The 21,895-nt window shown below is 47.9% G+C and overlaps 1 protein-coding gene across 7 annotated transcripts in view; it reads left to right on the top strand.

Moving 5' to 3' along the window:
* cdh7a (cadherin 7a) overlaps positions 1-21,895 on the top strand; it is a 355,342-nt gene that overhangs the window by 322,312 nt on the left and 11,135 nt on the right. For all 7 annotated transcript variants that reach the window (XM_038808624.1, XM_038808622.1, XM_038808623.1 and 4 more), the window contains one exon: positions 8,359-8,480. In XM_038808624.1, coding sequence (XP_038664552.1) covers positions 8,359-8,480 — 122 coding nt within the window. The remainder of the gene's footprint in view (positions 1-8,358; positions 8,481-21,895) is intronic.

Genomic DNA, 21,895 nt, shown 5'->3' with positions numbered 1-21,895 from the left:
CAAAGCTCTTATTTCACAATTTTAATCTCTCAGCTGTTGTAGTGAGATTTTGCTCTATATCTGGGCATAAATTTTGCTGGTTCCATGTCACGTGATGTGTAGTGATGTCCGCAGTGTTTTTGCATGGACTTTGAGCTGGTCACCATCTTGATCATGAAATGAAAGTGGAAGTGGATAAGGGAGCAGTAATGTCGCTGATATCTGAGACAATTTATCAACGAAAGCTGAGGCATCTGCCTTTAAAACCGCCAAATGTTGTCCTAAGAACGTCCACTGAAGAGGTCGTAACATTAAAAGGATACATTATGGTGAACGTAGAAACAAATGGACAGATGGTGGAGTTGCATTTTCATGTTGTCCGTGGAAGTTATCCTACTGTATTTGGCAAGGCACAGTTGGCTAAAATTAGGCTTAACTGGGAAACAGTCACAAATTCTCCCTGTGCCTGCGTGGACTTCCCCCGGGTGTTCTGGTTTCCTCCCATAGTCCAAAGATGTGCAGGGGAGGTGGATTGGCCACACTAAATCAGCCCTTAGTTGTCAGGGGTGTACAGGTTAGGTGGGGTTACAGGGATAGGGAGTGGACTGAGGTAGGGTGCTCTTTCAGAGAATTGGCACAGACTCGATGGGCCAAATGGACTCCTTCTCCACTGTAGGAATTCTATGATTCTATAATTAGTGGATTCAAAGATCAAGGGGGCAAAGATTTAGGGGGCAGCACGGTCGCACAAGTGATTAGCACTGTGGCTTCACAGAGCCAGGGCCCCAGGTTCGATTCCCTGCTGGGTCACTGTCTGTGCGGAGTCTGCACTTTCTCCCCGTGTCTGTATGGGTTTCCTCTGGGTGCTCTGTTTTCCTCCCACAGTCCAAAGACGTGCAGGATAGGTGGATTAGCCATGGTAAACTGCCCTTAGTGATCAAAAAAGGTCGGGTGGGGTTATTGGGTTACGGGGATAGGGCTTAAGTGGGTCGGTGCAGACTCGATGGGCTGAATTGCCTCCTTCTGCACTGTATGTTCTATGTTCTTATCAACTTGCAACAACTTCAGAAGAAGTCGGCAAAGTTGTTTCAAGATACATTCGGCAGGGTGACGAGTTGAGCTTCATTGAAAAATCAAACCTAATGTCTCAATGGTAGAACCATACCATGTGCCATTTGGCCTAAAGTTGAAGAAGAACAAGAAATCTTAGTTAGGACAGGAGTCATTGAGCCTGTTGCTTCAAGTGATTGGGCGACACCAATCGTTCCTGTATTAAATCGGGATGACACCGTGATAATTTGTGGAGATTTTACAACTACTATTAATCCAGTTTTGTGCTCAGACCATTGTCCACCGATGCTGATTGAGGACTTCTTTGCTGGACTTTCTGTAGGGCAGAAATGTTATAATATTGATCTTTCACAGGCATATCAGCAGATGAATGTGGCTGCTGAATCACAGCCACTACACACCATTGTGACGCATAAAGTTCTGTTTCATTACAGAAGATTTCCTTGTGGAATAACATCTACACCTCTTTTTCAAAGAACCAGGGATCAAACTCTAAGTAGGCTGAATGGGGTGCAATGTTATTTAAATGACACACTCATCACCGATTCAAGTGAACAGGAATACTTGGAGAATTTGGAAGCTACACTGAAGCGGTTACAGAGCTGTAACCTGAGAGTTCAGAAGGAAAAGTGTGAATTTTCAAGTCATCCATAAATAACCTTAGTCATATAATCAACAATGATGAGTTACACAAACAGCCAAAGAAAATGTCAGCAATCTCAGAGCAACACATCCTCAAAATGTGACACAATTGAGGTCGTTTTTAGAATTGACCAGTTATTGTTGTAAATTTGTGCTGAATTTAGCAACACGATTGAAGCTTTTACACATGTCAAACACGTCAGAAGAATGTGAAAATACAGACAATGAAGTGAAAGGAGCTTTATTGAATTCAGAGCTGTTGGTTCATTATAATCCAAAAATGAAGTTGCAGTTAGCTTGTGATTCCTCACCCTATGCAGTCGTCTCACACACTGGGCTGGATTCTCCATCGGCGGGACCCACTGTTTCTCCCGATGACACAAGGCTGCCCACAATGGGGAACTCCACCGGCCAGCTGTCAGGTCGGAGGAAATCGCTGCCGGTGAGGACGTGCCGCACTGGAAACCGGGTGCAGCGGGCCGGAGAGTTCCGCCCATTATGCCTTCAGGAGATGAACGACCGTTAGCATTTGCTTCACGCAGTCTCATTGGAGCAGAAAGGAATTAATCTCAGCTCGAAAAAGAGACTTTGAACATTGTTTCGGCCTAAGAGGGTTCCATCATTACCTTTATGGGAGTCATTTTACCCTTTTGACAGATCATCAACCCTTGGCTGCAATCTTTGGGCCGTATAAAGATACACCTTCTTTGGCAGCGAGCAGATTGTAAAGATGGTCCTTGATATTGTCAGCACACACGTACGATATCCAGTATCACAAGTCAGAGCAACATGCAAATGCTGATGGTTTATCATGCTTGCCATTACCAGTCAAGCATGACCATGAAGAACATTTTGTCAATATTCTCGCTCATGGAGAATGTACCTGTGACTTCATCTCAAATTGAAAGATATCCATGGACCAATCCAGTGATGGGGAAGGTGATGGACTATGTCCAAAAAGTAACGCTGTTAGACGTTCATCGCAAAAATCCGGACGACTAGCCTTACATCTCACGAAGACTTGTGTTCACAGACCCGAATGGACAGTTCTATTATGGGGAATCCATGTGATTATTTGTCTGTGCTTGGGTAGCAGAGTCCTTGCCCAACTGCATGAAGAACATCTGGTGTGGTGAGGATGAAGCAATTCGCATGTAGTTATATATGATGGCTGAGATTAGATGCTCAAATTGAAGAGAACGTTGGGACATGCCAATCTTGTGTAAAACGAAGAACCACTCCACCATTACATCTATGGGAAAGGCCAACACAGCCATGGCAGAGAATGCACATCAATTATGCTGGTCCACTGGAGGGTCACATTTTCTTGGTGATTGTGGACATGCACTCTAAATGGCGAAAAGACGCGATAGTGAAGTCAACGATAACTGAGCTGGCCATTGAAAACTAGACAAAGTATTTGCATGATTTGGATAATGGTGCACAGTTTACTTCAAAGGAGTTTGAGGACCACTTGAAAGGGAATGATATACACCACATCAAGACACTTCCGTGTCGGGCGGCACGGTGGCACAGTGGTTAGCATTGCTGCCTACGGCGCTGAGGACCCGGGTTCGAATCCCGGCCCTGGGTCACTGTCAGTGAGGAGTTTGCACATTCTCCCCGTGTCTGCGTGGGTTTCACCCCCACAACCCAAAGATGTGCAGGTTAGGTGGATTGTCCAGGTTAAATTGCCCCTTAATTGGAAAAAATGAATTGGATATTCTAAATTTATAAAAAGAAAAAAAAAAAAAAGACACTTCCGTGTCGTCCAGTAATGAATGGATTTGTTGATCGTTTTGTGCAGTCATTAAAGAATTCTATCAAAGGACCGGGGACATTATCAAGAAAAGTAAAAAAACTTATTGGGACACTGTACATATTACCACACAATGTTCACTGGCAATGCTGTTGGTTAAGAGAAAACTACAAACACAGTTTGGTTTGTTAACTCCACCTGATACTTCAGAAATTGTCAAACAACAACAATACGAACATATTTCTCAGAGGCAGAAAGTCTCTAAAAGACAAATATTTAACCAGGAAGAGATTGTGTTGGCTAGGAGTTACACGACCAACGAGAAATGGGTACTAGCTATGATCCTAGCGAAGACAGTTCTAATATCATACACCGTACAGATGGATGATGATAGAGTTTGGTGACGTCATGCTGATCAGTTACTTTGTAAAATTAAATTTAGAGTACCCAATTCTTTTTATCCAATTAAGGGGAAATTTAGTATGGCCAATGCACCTACCCTGCATCCTTTTGGGTTGTGGGGGTGAGACCCACACAGACATGGGGAGAATGTGCAAACTCCACACGGACAGTGACCTGGGGCCAGGATCGAACCTGGGTCCTCAGCATCGTGAGGCAGCGGTGCTAACCACTGCGCCACATTGCTGCCCATGCTGATCAGTTACTGATGCCCGAGGTGAGTATTAGAAACATCTCAAGTGGTTCTACCTTGAGAAGAACTGGAGAGCTGTACTTTGGAACGGAGACCAGAGACAGTGACGAGTTCAGATTCTGTTTCTGAGGACTTTTCGATGCCTGTAGTGACAGATACCGGAATAACTGCTCAAGAAGCACCCCCTACAGAAAGGAATGTGGGCACTTCTGAGGTCAGGAGCAGCCGAGTTCAAGAATACAGAATTCTACCAAAAAGGAATAGACGTCCATCACAGAGATTGTCTTATTGAATTGTATCGATGTATAGAAATAGCAGATATGGGGATCTGCTGTATAAATGTTACTCGTCATTGCATTCATGAAGTAAAGAGGGAGGGGTGATATGTATCTGGGAATACGTTCCTGCTGATTCTGCATCATGTGATGTACAGCGACATCAGCAGAGTGTTTGTGTGGGCTTTGAGCAGATCATCATCTTGATTGTATGAACAACACTGTTAATAAACCTCTCATCACGTATTACAAGAATCCAGAGTATGGGCACTTCTAGACCTTTTCTCTTTGCGGCAACAAAGCAACGTAACAGGTTTGATCTCGTGTCTCACGGACCATTTTCCCAAGTCTATGGTCCTGGCCTCTGTCCAGGGCGAGGTCTATAAATTTTCCCTGATTCTATAAGTGCTGGAAAGTGGGATTAGGCTGGGTGGTGTCATTTTTCAGCCGTGCAAACACGATGGGTCAAGTGGCCTCATTCCATTCCCCAAATGTTCTATGATTCTAGAGCTGTGTATCAATTAGAGAGGTACACTGACAAATTGGTAAAGTGGGGTACTGGGGTTTCGGGGGAAGGTTTGCCCTTCTGCCAAACACGATAGCAGAAGGACAGCTGCTAGCCTGACAGGTTTTGGAGAAAAGGGGCAGGATTCTCTGTTGGCTGACACCGAAATCGGGAAAGGCGATAGGGCGGAGAATGCCAAAATCACGGCAGGCACCGATTTGATGCCATCTCGAAAACAGCGTCGATGCATTTCACTCCGCATGTACAGTAGACACCATTTGCATGTCATTAACCGGCCTGACCCGGTATTCTCCGGGGCCTCTGTGATTCTCTGCCTTCGATGGGCCGAATTCCCGGTGGCGTGGTTCACTTGTGTTTTCAAAAATCGTGAAACCGGCGTGTCGGTCGCTGAGAGAGAGAGAGTGGGTATGGAAGGTGTCCAACATTGCCAATGTTTGCCGATATTTGTGCCGCTGACCGGGGGGACTTCTGCCAGGTCCGGGGGGAGTAGCAGGGTGGTGGCCAGGAGGTGGGCTGTGGGGTCAGGGTGGAAGGGAGCAAAACACCATTGCCGCAGCCATGGCAGCTGCATACACCGCTAACAGCCCACTTTGAACCGAGTGTCACGGGTTGTATAGGTGTCTCCTAGGGCACCATCCCCCTTAAGTGCCCCCAGCCAACCTATCAGCTGTGTGGGCGCGCTCCAGCACAACCCAGTGTTGGCTGGGATGAGTGTGTGGGGGGAATGTAATGTGTATGTGCGGCTGCAGCTTGTCAGCCTCCCGCGTGTCGATCACGGACCTGGCGAATCCCGCACCCTTTTTTTATTGGAATCGATTGTGTTCCACGCGGCACTGGTGCTAGCCCCTCAACGGCAGTGGAATCAGTCCATGTGCGGCGCCTGTTTTTCTGTCGTAACCATCCACGGATTCAGTGTTGGCATCAACACTATAGTCTCAGAAACGGAGATTCCCGCCCAAGGTGTCTCCTTCTGCAGAAATTAGTGAACAAAGGTTTGGCGTTCCCGCTGGAGGTGCTTTTGGGAATCTGACCCCAGAATGCGATCGCCATTGCTGCAGTTATGCCAAGGTGAAGCTACCTCCCGGTTCCCACAACAACTCCTCCGTATACAGCTGAATGTAAAATCTCCCGAGACCAACAGAACTGAGCAAGGCAATCAAATGTAATCAATTAGAGACTTCAATGAGACCAAAGGGACCTTGAGGTTACTGAATTAAACCAAACTTACGCTGGATATATATTCATGTAATTGTTGTAGGTGAAGGAAACAGTGGTTTTAATTATTTGCTGTGTTGCGTACGGTTCCATACCAAGAGCAGATCCACTGAGTCTGAACTCATCTACACTGAGTTTACAAAAATTTAAAACGATCTGAATTAATTGCATAGCAGCAAAACACCGCGGATGCTGGAAGTGTGAAATAAAAACAGAAAATGTCGGAAAAACTCAGCAGGGCTGGTAGCATCTGTGGAGAGAGAAACAGGGTTCGCGGTTCGAGTCTGTACATCTCTTCTTCAGAGCTCACATGGACTCGAAACGTTAACTCTGTTCCTCTCTCCATAGATGCTGCCAGGTCTGTTGAGTTTTGTCTTGATCTTCTGTTAAATCAAGTGTCGCCTTGGCATGAGAGTTAGACACGAGTGAGGCTTCAGTTCATAGCTGGTTCCTGCAGCTGCAGGTCAGTAACATGTGGCCAAAGGCGTCCGTGGTCTCAAGGTTCTAAACGCGCACCATCAGCAGAAATGAGCCACGCTGACCTGGAGTTTGGAGAGGTGGGGGGCGGGGAGGGGCATGGCTTGATCCATTTTATGGTGGAGGTGGCCTCAATTGAGTTGACTTTCGAACCAGCATCAGATGATATAGAAGCTCAAGCTAAGTGCACATGGTGTGTTACCTTTTAACATCCCACAATCCTTTGCACTATTTCAGTCAATTCTGCCCCTATTGCAATGGGGACTGGGCACAGACACAAATAGAAACTCCAGGCCGTGGTGGTTTGGATTATTGCGATGCATGGTGGATAGGCAGTTCACTAGGGTGGCACAGTTGGTGGCGTTGCACCAGGGACCCGGGTTTGATTGCGTCCTCAGGAGTTTGCATTTTTTCCCCGTGTCTGTGTGGGTTTCCTCCGGGTGCTCCGGTTTCCTCCCACAGTCCAAAGATGTGCAGGTAGAGTGGATTGTAGGTAGGGTCCCCTTAGTCTCTAAAGATGTGCAGATTAGGTGGGGTTACTGGGATAGGGTGAAGGAGTGGGCTTGGTTTTTCAGAAGGTTAGTGCAAACTCGATGGGCCGAATGGCCCCTTTCTGCACTGTAGAGGTTCTATGATTCTATGTCTAAATGCAGCAAGACCTGGGGACAATATCCAGTAGTAGGCTGACTATTGGCAAGTACCATTCGCACCACACTAGTGCCATTTCCAACAAGAGAGAATCTGACCATTGCCCCATGAAATGAAATGGCATTACCATCACTGAACCCTCACCATCAACATTCTGGGGGTTACCATTGAGCAGAAACAGAACTGGACTAACCATTTTAATACTGTGGCTACCAGGGCAGATCAAAGGCCAGGATCCTGCAATGAGTAACTCACCTCCGGACCTGCCAAAGCCTGTCCACCATCTACAAGGCACAAGTCAGGAGTGTAATGGAATACTCTCCACTTGCCTGGATGAGTGCAATTCCAAGAACAATCAGGAAGCTCAACACCATCCAAGACAAAGCAGCCCGCTTGATGCTCCCCCTTCCACAAATAATCCCTCCACCACCGACGCACAGTGGCAGCCGTGTGTACCATCTACAAGATGCACTGCAGTAACTCACCAAGGTTCCTTAGGCAGCACCTTCCAAACCCACGACAACTAGAAGGACAAGAGCAGCAGAGACCTGGGAACCCCACCACCTGGAGGTTCCCCTCCACGTCACTCACCATCCTGATGTGGAAATATATCGCCTTCCCTTCACTGTCGCTGGATCACAAGGCTGAATTCCTTCCCTAACAGCACCGTGGGTGTACATACACCTCAGGTTCTGTGGCGGCTCAAGAAGGCAGCCCACCACCACCTTCAGAAGGGCAACTAGGAATGGGCAACAAACGCCTGGCCGCGCCAGCAATGCCCACATCCCGTAAAAATTTATTTGAAAAAGGCTACGTGAGTTGCTTAAATCGGCCGCAAAAGATATGTGACTCAGGTGTTAGTCTTTTCTGTTCAGTCCTATGATTATTGTAATCCTAGGACGTAATTAAAGTCACACTTGTCCCGTACTCTGTGCTTGTGCTATCACTTTACAAATGACTCACTCGACTAACTCTAATTTATTCTGCTATTTTCTAAGCTTTCTCTGTTTCCGTTTGCATGATTTGAAATGAGCATTAAAAAAAAGAAATCTCATGAAAATAATGTAACGATGTACATTAATCTTCCCTTGACTGTGCATTATACTTTGAACAGAGAACCCTGCACAGATTGGAAGAGGCCTTGTTCTCATTAGCTTGGTGGATGTCAATGATAATGCTCCTGAATTCCCAGTGGAATATGAAACATTTGTGTGTGAAAATTCCAACCACGGTAAGGTAAGGAACTGCCCTAAATTATACTTAACTGACAGTCAATCTGTCCTGGGAATGTGCTTACATGTGTTCAGATTGATGTTATCGCGGCTCATTGGCTCGCACTCTCACCCTTGAGTCAAAAGCTTGTTCCCTCTTCACGATCTGAGCAGGTAACCCAGTGGGAAGAGTGCTCTCGGTTTCTATTGCTCTTCGTGTGAGGAACTGTTTCCTGACATTACCCTTGAGCACACGGAGTTTAATTTTAGGTCAAGCCCCCCTGTTCTAAACTTCCGCGTCGGAAGACATAATGGCTGGAATCCTCCGGGCGTTCGCTGCGTCGGCGTTCTATTGTCCCACCGGCAGCACCCCCCCCCCCCCCACTCTCTCCCCGCCCCCCCCACCCCCCATCACCCACATGTTTCCCAGCTGTGTGGGGTGACTTGATTGGCAATTTCCATGGACAGAGGTGGGATCTCACCGCCAGCAAACGGTGTGCCACCTCCCGCTGCCGAGAAACACGCGGCTGGGAGGTCGGAGAATCCCCCCCCCCCCCCCCCCCCCCCCCCCCGCCCCCGGATTCTTTCCATCTACCCTGTCAACTCCTTCAGTCATCTGAAACACTTCAACGAGATCACCCGTTAACCTCCCAAACTCAAAGAGAATGCAAGTCCGGCCTATGCGACCTGTCCTCATAATTTGACCATTTTATTCTTTCCAATGCTCCTTAATTGACGCTATTACATTTTCTGTTTAAGATGAGTAATGCATACGATGAGACGACCCGGGGACCGTAAGACACAGGAGCAGAATGAGGCCATTCGGCCCATCGAGTCTGCTCTGCCATTCGATCATGGCTGCTATGTGTCTCATCCTCATTCTCCTGCCTTCTCTCCATCAGCCCTAATCCCCTGAAGGAGATCTTTTGGCACAGTGGGTCGTATCCCTGCCTCTGCGCAAGAAGCTCTGGATCCGAGTGCCACCACAGTGCCAAGCCTTTACAGCCCCGGCCGTCACTGGTTTTCCCCTGGTGGATGCGGCGACCCACTTAAATCCCCCGATGACTCTGGCAGGATCGTAAGGTCACGGCAGTGGGAGGATCTGGAAACTCCTGCCACACGACCTCTGGTCAAGGGTGGTATATCCATAACGTGGCCAAGCAGGCTGATCTATCAACCTGCATATCTTCCCAGCGCAGGTCAATGTTGTGCTGAGAGCAGAAGTGAGCCATTGCAATGGAAAAAAATGTCCTCAATAGCCATAGCTCCAGACAACAGCGTGCATGTAAAAGTACGTGTTGCCACAGAAACCCCGGCTCCCTGGGTGATCTGCAACACACCACCACCGTAAGATGTTGAATATTTCAGAAGCACATCTGTTGTATTGTGTGATCCTTATTTTAACAGCACACTCTCATGCAGATTCCGAAATATTCCATTCCCTGTGTCGAGTCTTTGTTGACCAGGAGTGAAAAAACACAGAAATCAGATGCAGGAGTAGGCCATTCAGCCCCTCAACCTGGTCCACCATGCAACATGATCATGGCCGATCCTCTATCTCAACACCACACTCCCGCTCTGTCCTCATACCCATCAGTGTCTAAAAATCTAGCTACTTTGTGGTGGCTCCAGATATACACTGGAAGCTTCCAGCAGTAAACAAAGGGGTTTATTGATGAAAGACAAAGGCAGATAGATAACAGACACAGAACACTATACACAACCCCCTGATTCACAGTGCAAGGGCCGAGTTCCCAGGGTCCTGTGCAAAAGCTCCATTGTTCAGGGTTGGTGCCCTCCCCCGCAATGGGCCCAGAATCGGTCACATGGTCAGTGGAGCTCGCCCCCTTAAAGGGGCCACACCACCACATATTTCGCTTAAATATATTCAAGAGCTTGAAAATGTGATTGTAATAGATACGCACTTGATCGCCAATCCAAGACACGATGGGCCGACGGACCTCTTTCTGTGCTGTAAAATTCTTGGCCTCCACAACCTCATCTCAGTTCTATATGGCCTACCATACCAACTGCAATCCCTTGTTCTAGATCAGAAGGTCAGAGAATTAGGGTAGGGTAGATTGCCTGGTCATTGAACCCAAGCAGTGGGGGAATCGGGGATAAGAGCAGAAATTACTAGAAACGCTCAGCAGATCTGTCAGAGTATGTGGAGAAGAAACTGGGTTAACTTTACAGGTCTACCTTCCTTCATCGGAACGGGAAGAAGTTGGAGAATTAAGTTTCTCAGCAAGTGCAGAGGCAGGGGGGTGGTGGTCGGAAAGGGGCGGGGGTAGTGGCAGGAACGAGAACAGAAGAGGGGGAAAGTCTGTTGGAAGACAGGAGTGATTAAGCGATGAGAGGGTTGATGGTGTAAGTGAGTGTTGACAGGATAAGTAAAAACGTAAAAAATAGTTCCAATGGAAGTTTAAACAGCCACAGAAAAAACAATACCAGCAACTGCTCCGCAAGAAAATGGGAGAATTTATTATTCCGGTTAGATTATGTTCGAAATTTAAGTGCAAATCTCAGGAATCCTTTAAAAATTAGACAAAAACAGGCCCCACAATTCACACAAATTACTTGCAATCAACGCGTCGATAGCTTGAGAAAAGAATACTGCAACTTTCAGTGATTTCTCCCGAATGACTGTTAGATGCTTCATGGGTTTGACATGAATACAAAACGCTATAATTAGATTAAATCACAGGGCATTGTGGATGCATGATAGCAATGTAAATGAAAAAAATACAGGTTTGCGGCAAATTAAAAATTTAAATGCCTAATGAAAGAATGGAGCAGTTTAAAATTCCGAGGAACATTTATTTGCCATCATTCCAATTAGAATACAAATAATTCCGAATACAGGCGAGGAGAGGCCACACTAATTTAGTTCTTGTGAAAGCTCCATTATGTGCCTCATGCACGGCTACCCATCGAATCAATTACACAGCTTCATTCCATGCATTGAAATGAAGGCAAATAATGGAAGGCTGATTTAGTATTCTTTGCCCCGGCAAGGAAAGACAATTATGCAGCACCTCTCCTGGCCTCAGGACACCTCAAAGCGTTTTAACTTTGTGTGACGTCACTGCTGCAATGTGGAAAATGTGCGCGCAGCAAGATCCCATGAACAGAGACGTCACGATGGCCTCATAACCAGGGTTTTTTTGTTTCAAAGGGATGGCGGATGCAGACAGATAAGGGCAGATCAGTGTGAGTAAACAGGCCGGGTCAAAAGCCTCATCTCTGGCCAATGCTGTCTTATTCCTCTCATGGCCATTCGTGGGGCATTGTTGACACACAATGGTTCCTCCATTTGATGACATAACAAAGAGTCAGTGCTCTGCGCAGCTCAACTCACAGAGTAAAGAAGCACTTTGAGGCTCCTCGTTCTGATGTGATGGGCCCTATATAAATGCGTGCTCTATCAAGATCACCGTCACCACCAGAGGGCGTCTTACACATTGGCGCCTCACTGCAAATCCTCCATTTTATAGTGTCTCCAGAATTGCCAAGGTTTCTTTTTGGCAATGTCTTCCCTGTTATATTTGCTTTTATCTCTAATCCTGCTGCCAGCATAAATTGATGATTCAGTACAAGAGGCCATTCCGCCCATGACGTCTATCTTTGGTAGCACCATCGAATAACTCTCATTCCCATGCTCTTTCCCCAAAGTCTCACAATAGAACCATAGAATTCTTACAGTGCCGAAGGAGACCACTCGGCCCATTGAGTCTGCACCGACCCTCTGAAAGAGCACCCCACCTAGGCCCACTCTCCCACCCTATCCCCGGAACCCCGGCATATCCTGTGCATCCCTGGATACTATGGGGAAATTTTAGCCCGGCCAATCCACCTAACCAGCATATCTTGGACTGTGGGAGGAAACCGGAGCACCAGGAGGAAACCCCACAGACCCGGAGAGAGCGTGCAGACTCCGCACAGACAGTGACCCAAGGCCGGAATTGAACCTGGGACCCTGGCGCTGTGAGGCAGCAGTGCTAACCACTGTGCCACCGTGCTGCCCACAATGTTCTCTCCTTCAAGCCTTCATTCAATTCCCTTGAATCTACTTCCACCACGTTTTACAGCTGCTGTACTCCCAGATTATTGAGCAAACAAAACTTCATCATGTCACTAGTTTCTTTTGCCAATGACCATAAACCTGCGCTCTTTGGTTACTCGTCTTCTTGCCAGTGGAAATAGCCTGTTTTAGTCACTCTTAAATTTGAATGCTTCTGTGAAATCGCACATGAACCTCCTCTGCTCTAAGGAGAACAGCACCAGGTTCTCCAATCTTTCTATATAATAGGCCCTCATCCCGAGCACCGCTCCTGTAAATCCCCTCTGCACCCTTAACACAACCTTGACATCCTTCCCATAGTGAGCTGCCTGGAGTCCCCAAGAATTTGGGCAGCACGGTAGCATTATGGATAGCACAATTGCTTCACAGCTCCAGGGTGCCAGTTTCGATTCCGGCTTGGGTCACTGTCTGTGCGGAGTCTGCACATCCTCCCCGTGTGTGCGTGGATTTCCTCCGGGTGTTCCGCTTTCCTCCCACAGTCCAAAGATGTGCAGGTTAGGTGGATTGGCCATGATAAATTGCCCTTAGTGTCCAAAATTGCCCTTAGTGTTGGGTGGGGTTACTGGGTTATGGGCATAGGGTGGAGGTGTTGCCCTTGGGTAGGGTGCTCTTTCCAAGAGCCGGTGCAGACTCGATGGGCCGAATGGCCTCCTTCTGCACTGTAAATTCTATGATAAAAAAGGTAGGACAGAGTACATCCTAAAGGGTGAAACCCAGCATGTAATTAAAGAAATGGAATGTTAGTGTTTGTTGCAAAAGGACTGGAGTATAAAAGCAGAGAAGTGTTGTTGCAATTGTACAGGGTGTTGGTGAGACCACATCTAGAGCATTCTGTCGAGTTTTGGTCTCCTTATTTGAGGAAGGAGGTGGTGGCATTGCAGGCAGTTCAGAGGAGGTTCACCAGATTGGTTCTGGGGATGAAAGGGTTGAGGTATGATGAGAGATTGAACAGTTTGGGCTCAAACCCACTGGAGTTTAGAAGGATGCGAGGGGATCAAATCGAGGTGTATAAAATACTAAGAGGGATTGATAAAGTAAGCGTAGACCAAATGTTCCCCTTGTGGGTCAATCTAGAACGAGAGGTCACAGATGTAGGTTGAGAGACAGTAGATTTAGAATTAAGATGAGGAGGAACTACTTCTCGCAGAGGGTGGTGAACTTGTGGAACTCGCTGTCCATAGTGCAGTGGAATCTGAGCCTTTAAATGGTTTAAAGAAGGAGATAGATATATTTCTGATTTTTAAAAATGGGTCAAAAGGATATGGGCAACAGGTGGGGAAGTGGATTTGAGACCAGGAAGTGATGTGATTGAATGGCGGAGCAGGCTCGAAGGGCTTAATTACCCCTTAATTCCTATATGCTACGTTCCTAAAATCTGGGAACTTGGAGGTCCAGGCCAATGAACCAATACAGAAAATAATTCATAAGGCTAACTGAATATAACTGAAGGAATAGAACACAAGGGGTTAGGAGTTACGCTTCAGCTATGCAAGACCCTGGTTAAATCAGACCTACAGCATTGTGAGTAATACTGGACATCACACCTCAGGAAGGAAAGACTGGCTTAAGAACATAAGACATAGGAGCAGGAAGCAGCCATTCGACCACCGAGCATATGGGATCATGTCTGATCTGATCCTGGCTTAAACTACATATTCTTGCCTTATTTAATTCTTTCATGGGATGTGGATGTTGCTGGCAAAGCAAGTATTCATTGCCCATCCTAATTGCTCTTGAACTGATTTCAGAGGACAGTTAAGAGTCAACCACATTGCTGTGGGTCTGGAGTCACACGTAGGGCAGACCGGGTAAGGACGGCAGATTTCCTTCCCTGAAGGATATTGCGGAACCAGATGGGTTGTTACAAAAATCGATGATTGTCTAAAGGTCACCATTACTGAGATGCTAGACAAGAACTCCCACATACAACATGGCACGCCCACTCACGGATATCTACTTGGGAGGTGTGAAGTGTTCATTCGACTATGCTTTCCAGTTCCCTGTTAGCGATAACCTTCAGCCGCACGGCCAGAGGCCTCTGCGGTCACTGAGAGTTATGATGGTCTGTGGGGCAGACGGGAAGGGACTGTGGTTGTACCCGGAACAGCACCACATAATCCAGGGGTTGGCATGGTGGACCCGTTGGGTGATGTAGAGGCTTTAGAGAGGGTACAGAAGAGATTTACCAGGATGTTGCCTGGCATGGAGGGCATTAGCTACGAGGAGCGATTGAATAAACTCGGTTTGTTCTCACTGGAACGACGGAGGTTGAGGGGCGACCTGATAGAGGGCTACAAAATTATGAGGGGCATAGACAGAGTGGATAGTGAGAGGCTTTTTCCCAGGGTAGAGGGGTCAATTACTCGGGGGCATAGGTTTAAGGTGTGAGGGTCAAGGTTTAGAGGAGATGTACGAGGCAAGTTTTTTGCACAGAGGGTAGTGGGTGCCTGGAACTCGCTGCCGGAGGACGTGGTGGAAGCAGGGACGATAGTGACATTTAAGGGGCATCTTGACAAATACATGAATAGGATGGGAATAGAGGTAAACGGACCCCGGAAGTGTAGAAGATTTTAGTTTCGAAGGGCAGTATTGTCGGCACAGGCCTGGAGGGCCGAAGGGCCTGTTCCTGTGCTGTACTTTTCTTTGTTCTTTGTTCTTTGATGTCACCTTATCGCCTGCATCAGCTCCGGGTAAACCTGGTCCAGAGGCTCAGCATCTGACTGGGACCCAGCTGGGTCCTGGGATCTAGCAGACCACCGACTGCTGTCTCGCTTGGGGGTTCCTGCCTCCACCTGATGTGCCCCTGCAACTGTGTGGTGCTCACCAGAGTGTCCCCTAGAAACCTGACCACTACTGTCGCCCACCGAGGTGTGTGTCTCTGTGCTGGTGGAGGGTGGGGATAACAGCTGTGATGTATCGATGGTGGTCTCTTTGGAGCTCTCCTCTGAGGTGTCCTCATGGGTGGCGCCGTTGGCTGGTCAGTGGGAGGGATGGGCCATTCTGTCTGGCATGAACTCATGTGTGACAGGTCATCTGGGTGGGGGCCGTGAATCCCCCCCTCTGCACCGTGCGCCTACTTCAAGTTGGTTACTGATTGTCCTCTGCCACCCCCCTGGCCATCAGGGCCCGCTCCACATACGGAGGTGAGGACTCTGATGTCCGGCAACCTGCAGCCCATTTGGGGCCTCACCTACCCGTTGTAGGGCAATTTCTCTGTAGGGTCACAGAGGGGGCATCGTTAGCTGCACGCGTCATTCATGTCGGGGGTGGGGGCTGAGGGTTCGTGGGAGGGCTCAGGGTCGGTGTGTGGGGATATCAGGGGGAATGTGGGGTGGGGTTCTGGGGGAAGGGTTTGGTGGGGGTGCGGGGAGATGCCCGTATGGGGGGAGGGGAGAATGGGAAGTATGTGGGGGGAGGGGGTGGCGTGGGTGGCACTGCTGGACATGGGTAGGCCGGGACTCGGAACAGTGCTGGCCAGGGGTGGTGCCAGATACACACACTTGGTGGGGTGTTGGAAGGTTTGTGCCAACTCACCGGTGCGGCCTGGTGGAGGTCATTGATCTTCTTGCGGCACTGATGCCGTTACTCCTGATCACGCTGCCCGTGCTGACGGCCGCTGCCACTTCCAGTTGGCACTGGCTGCCCTGTGGTTGGCCCTCCCACACACTCGAGGGAACAGGGCATCCCTTCTGGCCTCTGCCGTGTCCAGTAATCTGCCCAGGTTGGTATCCCCGAAGCGTGGGGCTGGCTTTCTGGGTGGCATGGCTGCGGGTTTAGTGGGGTTGATTGTGCAGGACGGTGAATCAGCCGGCGACATCATCATTTGAGGCTTGAAGCCTGTGGGGCCTCATTAAGTGGACCGATTAACGATGTAAAGTGGTGACGGCCTCGCCGGCCGTGTGTCTGGAAGCTCGCGGCAGTTCCCGCTTGCTGCCACACCTAGAAACATTTTGGTTAAATAGTGCCCTGTATGTTTCAATAAGATCACCTCTTATCCTGCTAAACTCCAATGGATATAACCTCAACCTGTTCAACCTTTCCTTATCAGATAAGCCCTTCATACAAGGCATGAGGGCAGCATGGTAGCATTGTGGATAGCACAATTGCTTCACAGCTCCAGGGTCCCAGGTTCGATTCCGGCTTGGGTCACTGTTTGTGTCGAGTCTGCACATCCTCCTCATGTATGCGTGGGTTTCCTCCGGGTGCTCCAGTTTCCTCCCACAGTCCAAAGATGTGCAGGTTAGGTGGATTGGCAATGATAAATTGCCCTTAGTGTCCAAAATTGCCCTTAGTGTTGGGTAGGGTTACTGGGTTATGGCGATAGGGTGGAGGTGTTGACCTTGGGTAGGGTGCTCTTTCTAAGAGCCGGTGCAGACTCGATGGGCCGAATGGCCTCCTTCTGCATTGCTGATTCTATGATTCACGATGAGGTCATTCAATCCAAATGAACTGAAACACACTTCTCAGATTGACATTTAACCCTCTTTACTAATCATAATAGAAGTGTGCAGTGAAATGCTTATTAGAACAAAAATATTTGCAGCAATGAAGCTTATGCTAACAAGGTTTCACAGTGGCTTAGTTTTGTTCAGGAGTGATTCATTGATAATTAATGGCCGTACAGAACCCATTGTGGTTCCTGCATATGAAACTGCTGCCTTAAAGTGCCATTTGCAAAACTATAGCAATCTAATTGGTCTCAGTGGGGTAACTAAGATTTTCAGCTGCTTAAACAAAATAATTGTTTTTGTCTAACAAGTTTAAAGCTGCAAAGAGGTTCTGGGTAAATAAATAAGCTCATCTGCCGAGGTGTCAAATCAGTCAATGCAGTTGTCTGTTTCAAGCTTCGTGCTGTCAAGCTGCAACATTTTGTGAAAGCATTCAGCTGTAGGGCACTCTTACACCCTCCATCTCTGTAAATAAATTTTAATTAGTACTCAGACCAATTCCAAGTCATCTAATTGAGAGGAATGACAGATCTGCAACCGCATCGGAATCGAGCAGGAAATCTGAGTTTGGTGATGGAGCTCTCTGGGATCAGGCTAACTCTGCATAGTTTTCGAGAGCATGGCAAAAGGTGGAGATGAAGGTCTTTGCACAGAATGAATGATGGTACTAATACAATAAATCCAGGGGAAACTCCCTTGCCCAGAGAGCGGTGAGAATGGGACTTCATTAAATCAGTGACCATTTCTTGAATAAAGATGACAGCATGAATTTGTGACTGCTCAAATTTTGCGACTTCTTTTTCATGGTTCTAACTTCCACTCTGAACAGCCCAAATACATTAGGTAATAATAACATTCGATGGCACCCGAGGGACTGCGAAGGAGTTCTGGACAGCAAACCGCAGGGAACTCTCATTGGTCATGGAGGGAGCTGGTTTTTAAAAAAAATATTATGTCATGGGATGTAGCTAGACCAGCATTCATTGACCATCCCTAATTGCCCTCGAGAAGGTGGTGCTGAGTCAAGAAGAGGACAAGAAGAGAGTATTTGCACAAGGATTAGGATTTGTTTTACTGTCACGTTTGCCGAGGTATAGTGAAAAGTATTGTTCTGCTTACAGTCCAGACAGATCACTCCATACATGAAAAAACTTAGGACATATATAAATACACAATGTAAATAGATAGGCATAGCCATCGAGTGAGAATGGGACTTCATACAGCATACAGAGAGTAGTATTACTCAGTAGAGAAAATGTGTGAAGAGATCAGTTCAGTCCACAAGAGAGTCATTCAGAAGCCTGGTAACAGCGGGGAAGAAACTGTTTTTGAGTCTGTACGTGCGTATTCTCGGACTTTTGTATCTCCTGCCCGATGGAAAAAGCTGGAAGAACAAATACCCTGGGTGGAAGGGATCTTTGGTTATGCTGCCCGCTTTCCCAAGGCAGCAGGAGGTGTGGGTAGAGTCAATGGATGGGAGGCGGGTTTGCGTGATGGACTGGGCTGTGTCAACGACTTTGTCGTTTCTAGGGATATATCCCTGGAATTCAGAAGGTTAAGTAATAATAATCACTTATTGTCACAAGTAGGCTTCAATGAGGTTACTGTGAAAAGCCCCTAGACGCCACATTCCAGTGCCTGTTCAGGGAGGCCAGTACGGGAATTGAACCCGCGCTGCTGGCATTGTTCTGCATTACAAGCCAGCTGTTTAGCCCACTATGCTAAACCAGCCTAGTGATGATATGATTGACGTTTTCCAGCTACATATCAGCTGGGGCCAAAAGAAATAAATTAAATTCTCCTGGTTGGGGAATCCGGAACTCGGGCACACAGTCAAACGTTTAGAGCTAGATTTTTCAGGAGTGAAGTTAGGAAACATTTTTACACGCAAAGGATATGGACATTTAGAACTCAGTTCTCCAGAAGGCAGTTGATGTTAGATCAATGTTTTTTTTTTAAAATCTGAGTTTGATGAGGATTTTGCTCAGTCAAAGGTTGAGGGACTCCGGGAAAAGTTGGGTATATGGAGTGGAGCTGCTGATTTCATGAAATCTTTTGTTAATTAATCTCTCCCGCTCTCATCCTATCACAGGACTCCCCTTTTGTTCTTCCTGTTCCCTGCACCTCCACTATCATAAAAACTCAGCTTTTGCATCACATAAGTGTCAGGCAAAGCCGATCTCCAACGAGAGAAAATCTAACCATCTCCCTTGACATCAATGGCATTGCCATCGCAGAATCCCCCAATGTCAACATGCCGGGGGTTGCCATTGATCAGAAACTGAACTGGACCTGCCATGGCAATACTGCGACGACACAAAAAGGCTCAGAGGCTGGGAATTCTACAGCAAGTAACTCACCTTGTGACTCCCCAAAGCCTGTTGACCATCTGCACGGCACAGGAGTGTACATTGCCTAGATGAATGCAGCTCCAACATCACTCAAGAATCTTGACAACATCCGGTACAGAGCTGCCCGATTTATCAATACCCTGTCCACCACCTTAACCATTCACTGTCGCTGGATCAAAATACGCAAAAGTCCCGATCGAACAGCACCGTGGATGGACCTACACCACATGGATTGCAGCAGCTCATTAAAGGACACCTTCTCAGCGGCAATTTTATGGGACGTGGAACGGTTTTTGGCGTCCATCCCTAATAGCCCTCAAACTGAGTGGTTTGCCAGGTTGCAGAGGGCAGTTAATCATTAACCGCCTGCTGACACTGATGCAGGGCAGACAAAGACAGCAGATTTCCTTCTCTAAAGAGAACGCGATGGAATTTTAAAGCAATCAGTGATAGCTTCTAGTCACTGTTACCGAGACTTGCTTTCAATTCCGGAGTTATGAGCTGTCATGATGGGATTTGAAACCGTGGGTGAGATTTTCCCGCCCTTCCAGCCTTTGGGATCGGCTGGCCCCACCGAAGGTGGCATGACAGCACAGTGACTCACAGTCTTCTGAGAGAATTATTTTCCCCACATTTCTATCTTAAATGAGTGACCCCTTATTTTTAAACCATGACCCCAGATGAGTGGCATGATAGCACCGTGGTTAGCACAGTTGCTTCACAGCGCCAGGGTCCCAGGTTCGATTCCCGGCTTGGGTCACTGTCTGTGTGGAGGCTGCACGTTCTCCCCCGTGTCTGCGTGGGTTTCCTCCGGACGCTCTGGTTTCCTCCCACAAGTCCCGAAAGAAGTGCCTGTTAGGTGTACCGAACAGGTGGCGACGAGGGGATTTTCACAGTAACTTCATTGCAGTGTTGATGTGAGCCTACTTGTGCCAATAAAAATTATTATTATAAAGAAGCAACATACTCGCCACAGGACCCCTCACGATCGTCCATGTTTCAATCTAGTCACCTCTCACTCTTCCAATCTCCTAACCTAACCGATCTAACCTTTCCTCAGAAGACAACCCACCCATTGCTGGAATTAGTAAACCTTCTCTGAACTGCTTCTAGTGCATTTCCATCTTTTCTGAAATAAGGAGCCCAAAACTGTACACACTATTCCGGATGTGATTTCACCGGTGCCTTGTACAAGTGATGATGTGGAGATGCCGGCGTTGGACTGGGGTGAGCACAGTAAGAAGTCTTACAACACCAGGTTAAAGTCCAACAGGTTTGTTTCAAACACGAGCTTTCGGAGCACGGCTCCTTCTTCAGGTGAATGGAAAGGCTTGTTGCTTTCGGAGCACGGCTCCTTCTTCAGGTGAATGGAAAGGCTTGGAAAACAAGCCTTTCCATTCACCTGAAGAAGGAGCCGTGCTCCGAAAGCTCGTGTTTGAAACAAACCTGTTGGACTTTAACCTGGTGTTGTAAGACTTCTTATTGTACAAGTGAAGCATCACCTCCCTACCTAACGCTGGCCTAGTCTGCAACATACATATCCAGAGAATGTTAGGGTGGAATTTTCCCAAAAATAGGTAGGGTGGTGTAGGGTGATGTAGCGGGTGAGAAAAACGTTGAGGAAGCCGTCCGCCCCCAATCTGGTCTTCACCACCGTAATTTTCGACTCCGAGCTTGAAGGGGTGTGTTTCATGATGTCACGCTAGTGAGCCCACCCCACCCGCAACTTGGTTTGAAAGATTTTTAAAAAGTTTCCCGATACAAGAAATTAAAAAGAGAACACCCACCCCCAACAATGCCCCCCCCCTCCCCCGCCTGCCCAACAGAACACCCCCCCCAGAAAGGAATACATTCCCATCACTGCCCAGGCATGACCCTCTCCCTACTGAGCGATGCATTCCCTCGAACCTCTCTGGCAGGTTCTGATATGAAATGAAATGAAAATCGCTTATTGTCACAAGTCAGCTGCAAATGAAGTTACTGTGAAAAGCCCCTAGTCGCCACATTCCGCCGCCTGTTCGGGGAGGCTGGTACGGGAATTGAACCCGCGCTGCTGGCCTGCCTTTAAAAGACAGCTACTTAGCCCTGGTTAAATCTGTTCAAATGGGGATCCCGTTCAATGTTGGGATTCCGGTTATGTCATTGGCTGGGGGTGGGAACATGCACAACAGGAAATCCCTCCATCATAAACCACATTTTGGGATTCCCATGGAATTCCCTGCTCCTGCCACCGATTATCATAGAATCATAGAATTCCTACAGTGCAGAAGGAGGTCATTGGGCCCATCAAATCTACATTGACCCTCTGAAAGAGCACCCAACCTAGCCCCCCCCCCCCCCCCCCCCCCCCCCCCCGCCCCCCCCCCCCCCCCCCCCCCCCCCCCCCCCCCCCCCCCCCCCCCCGCCTTATCCCCATAAGCCCATAACCTCACCTAACCATTGAACACTAAGGGTAATTTATCATGGCCAGTCCTCCTAACCTGCAGACCTTTGCATACTGTTGGAGGAAATTGGAGAACCCGGAGGAAACCCACGCAGACACGGGGAGAACATGCAA

This window comes from Scyliorhinus canicula, chromosome 10 (genome assembly GCF_902713615.1).
Source record: "Scyliorhinus canicula chromosome 10, sScyCan1.1, whole genome shotgun sequence".
Lineage (NCBI taxonomy): Eukaryota > Metazoa > Chordata > Chondrichthyes > Carcharhiniformes > Scyliorhinidae > Scyliorhinus > Scyliorhinus canicula.
This window is presented reverse-complemented; position numbering and strand designations above follow the sequence as displayed.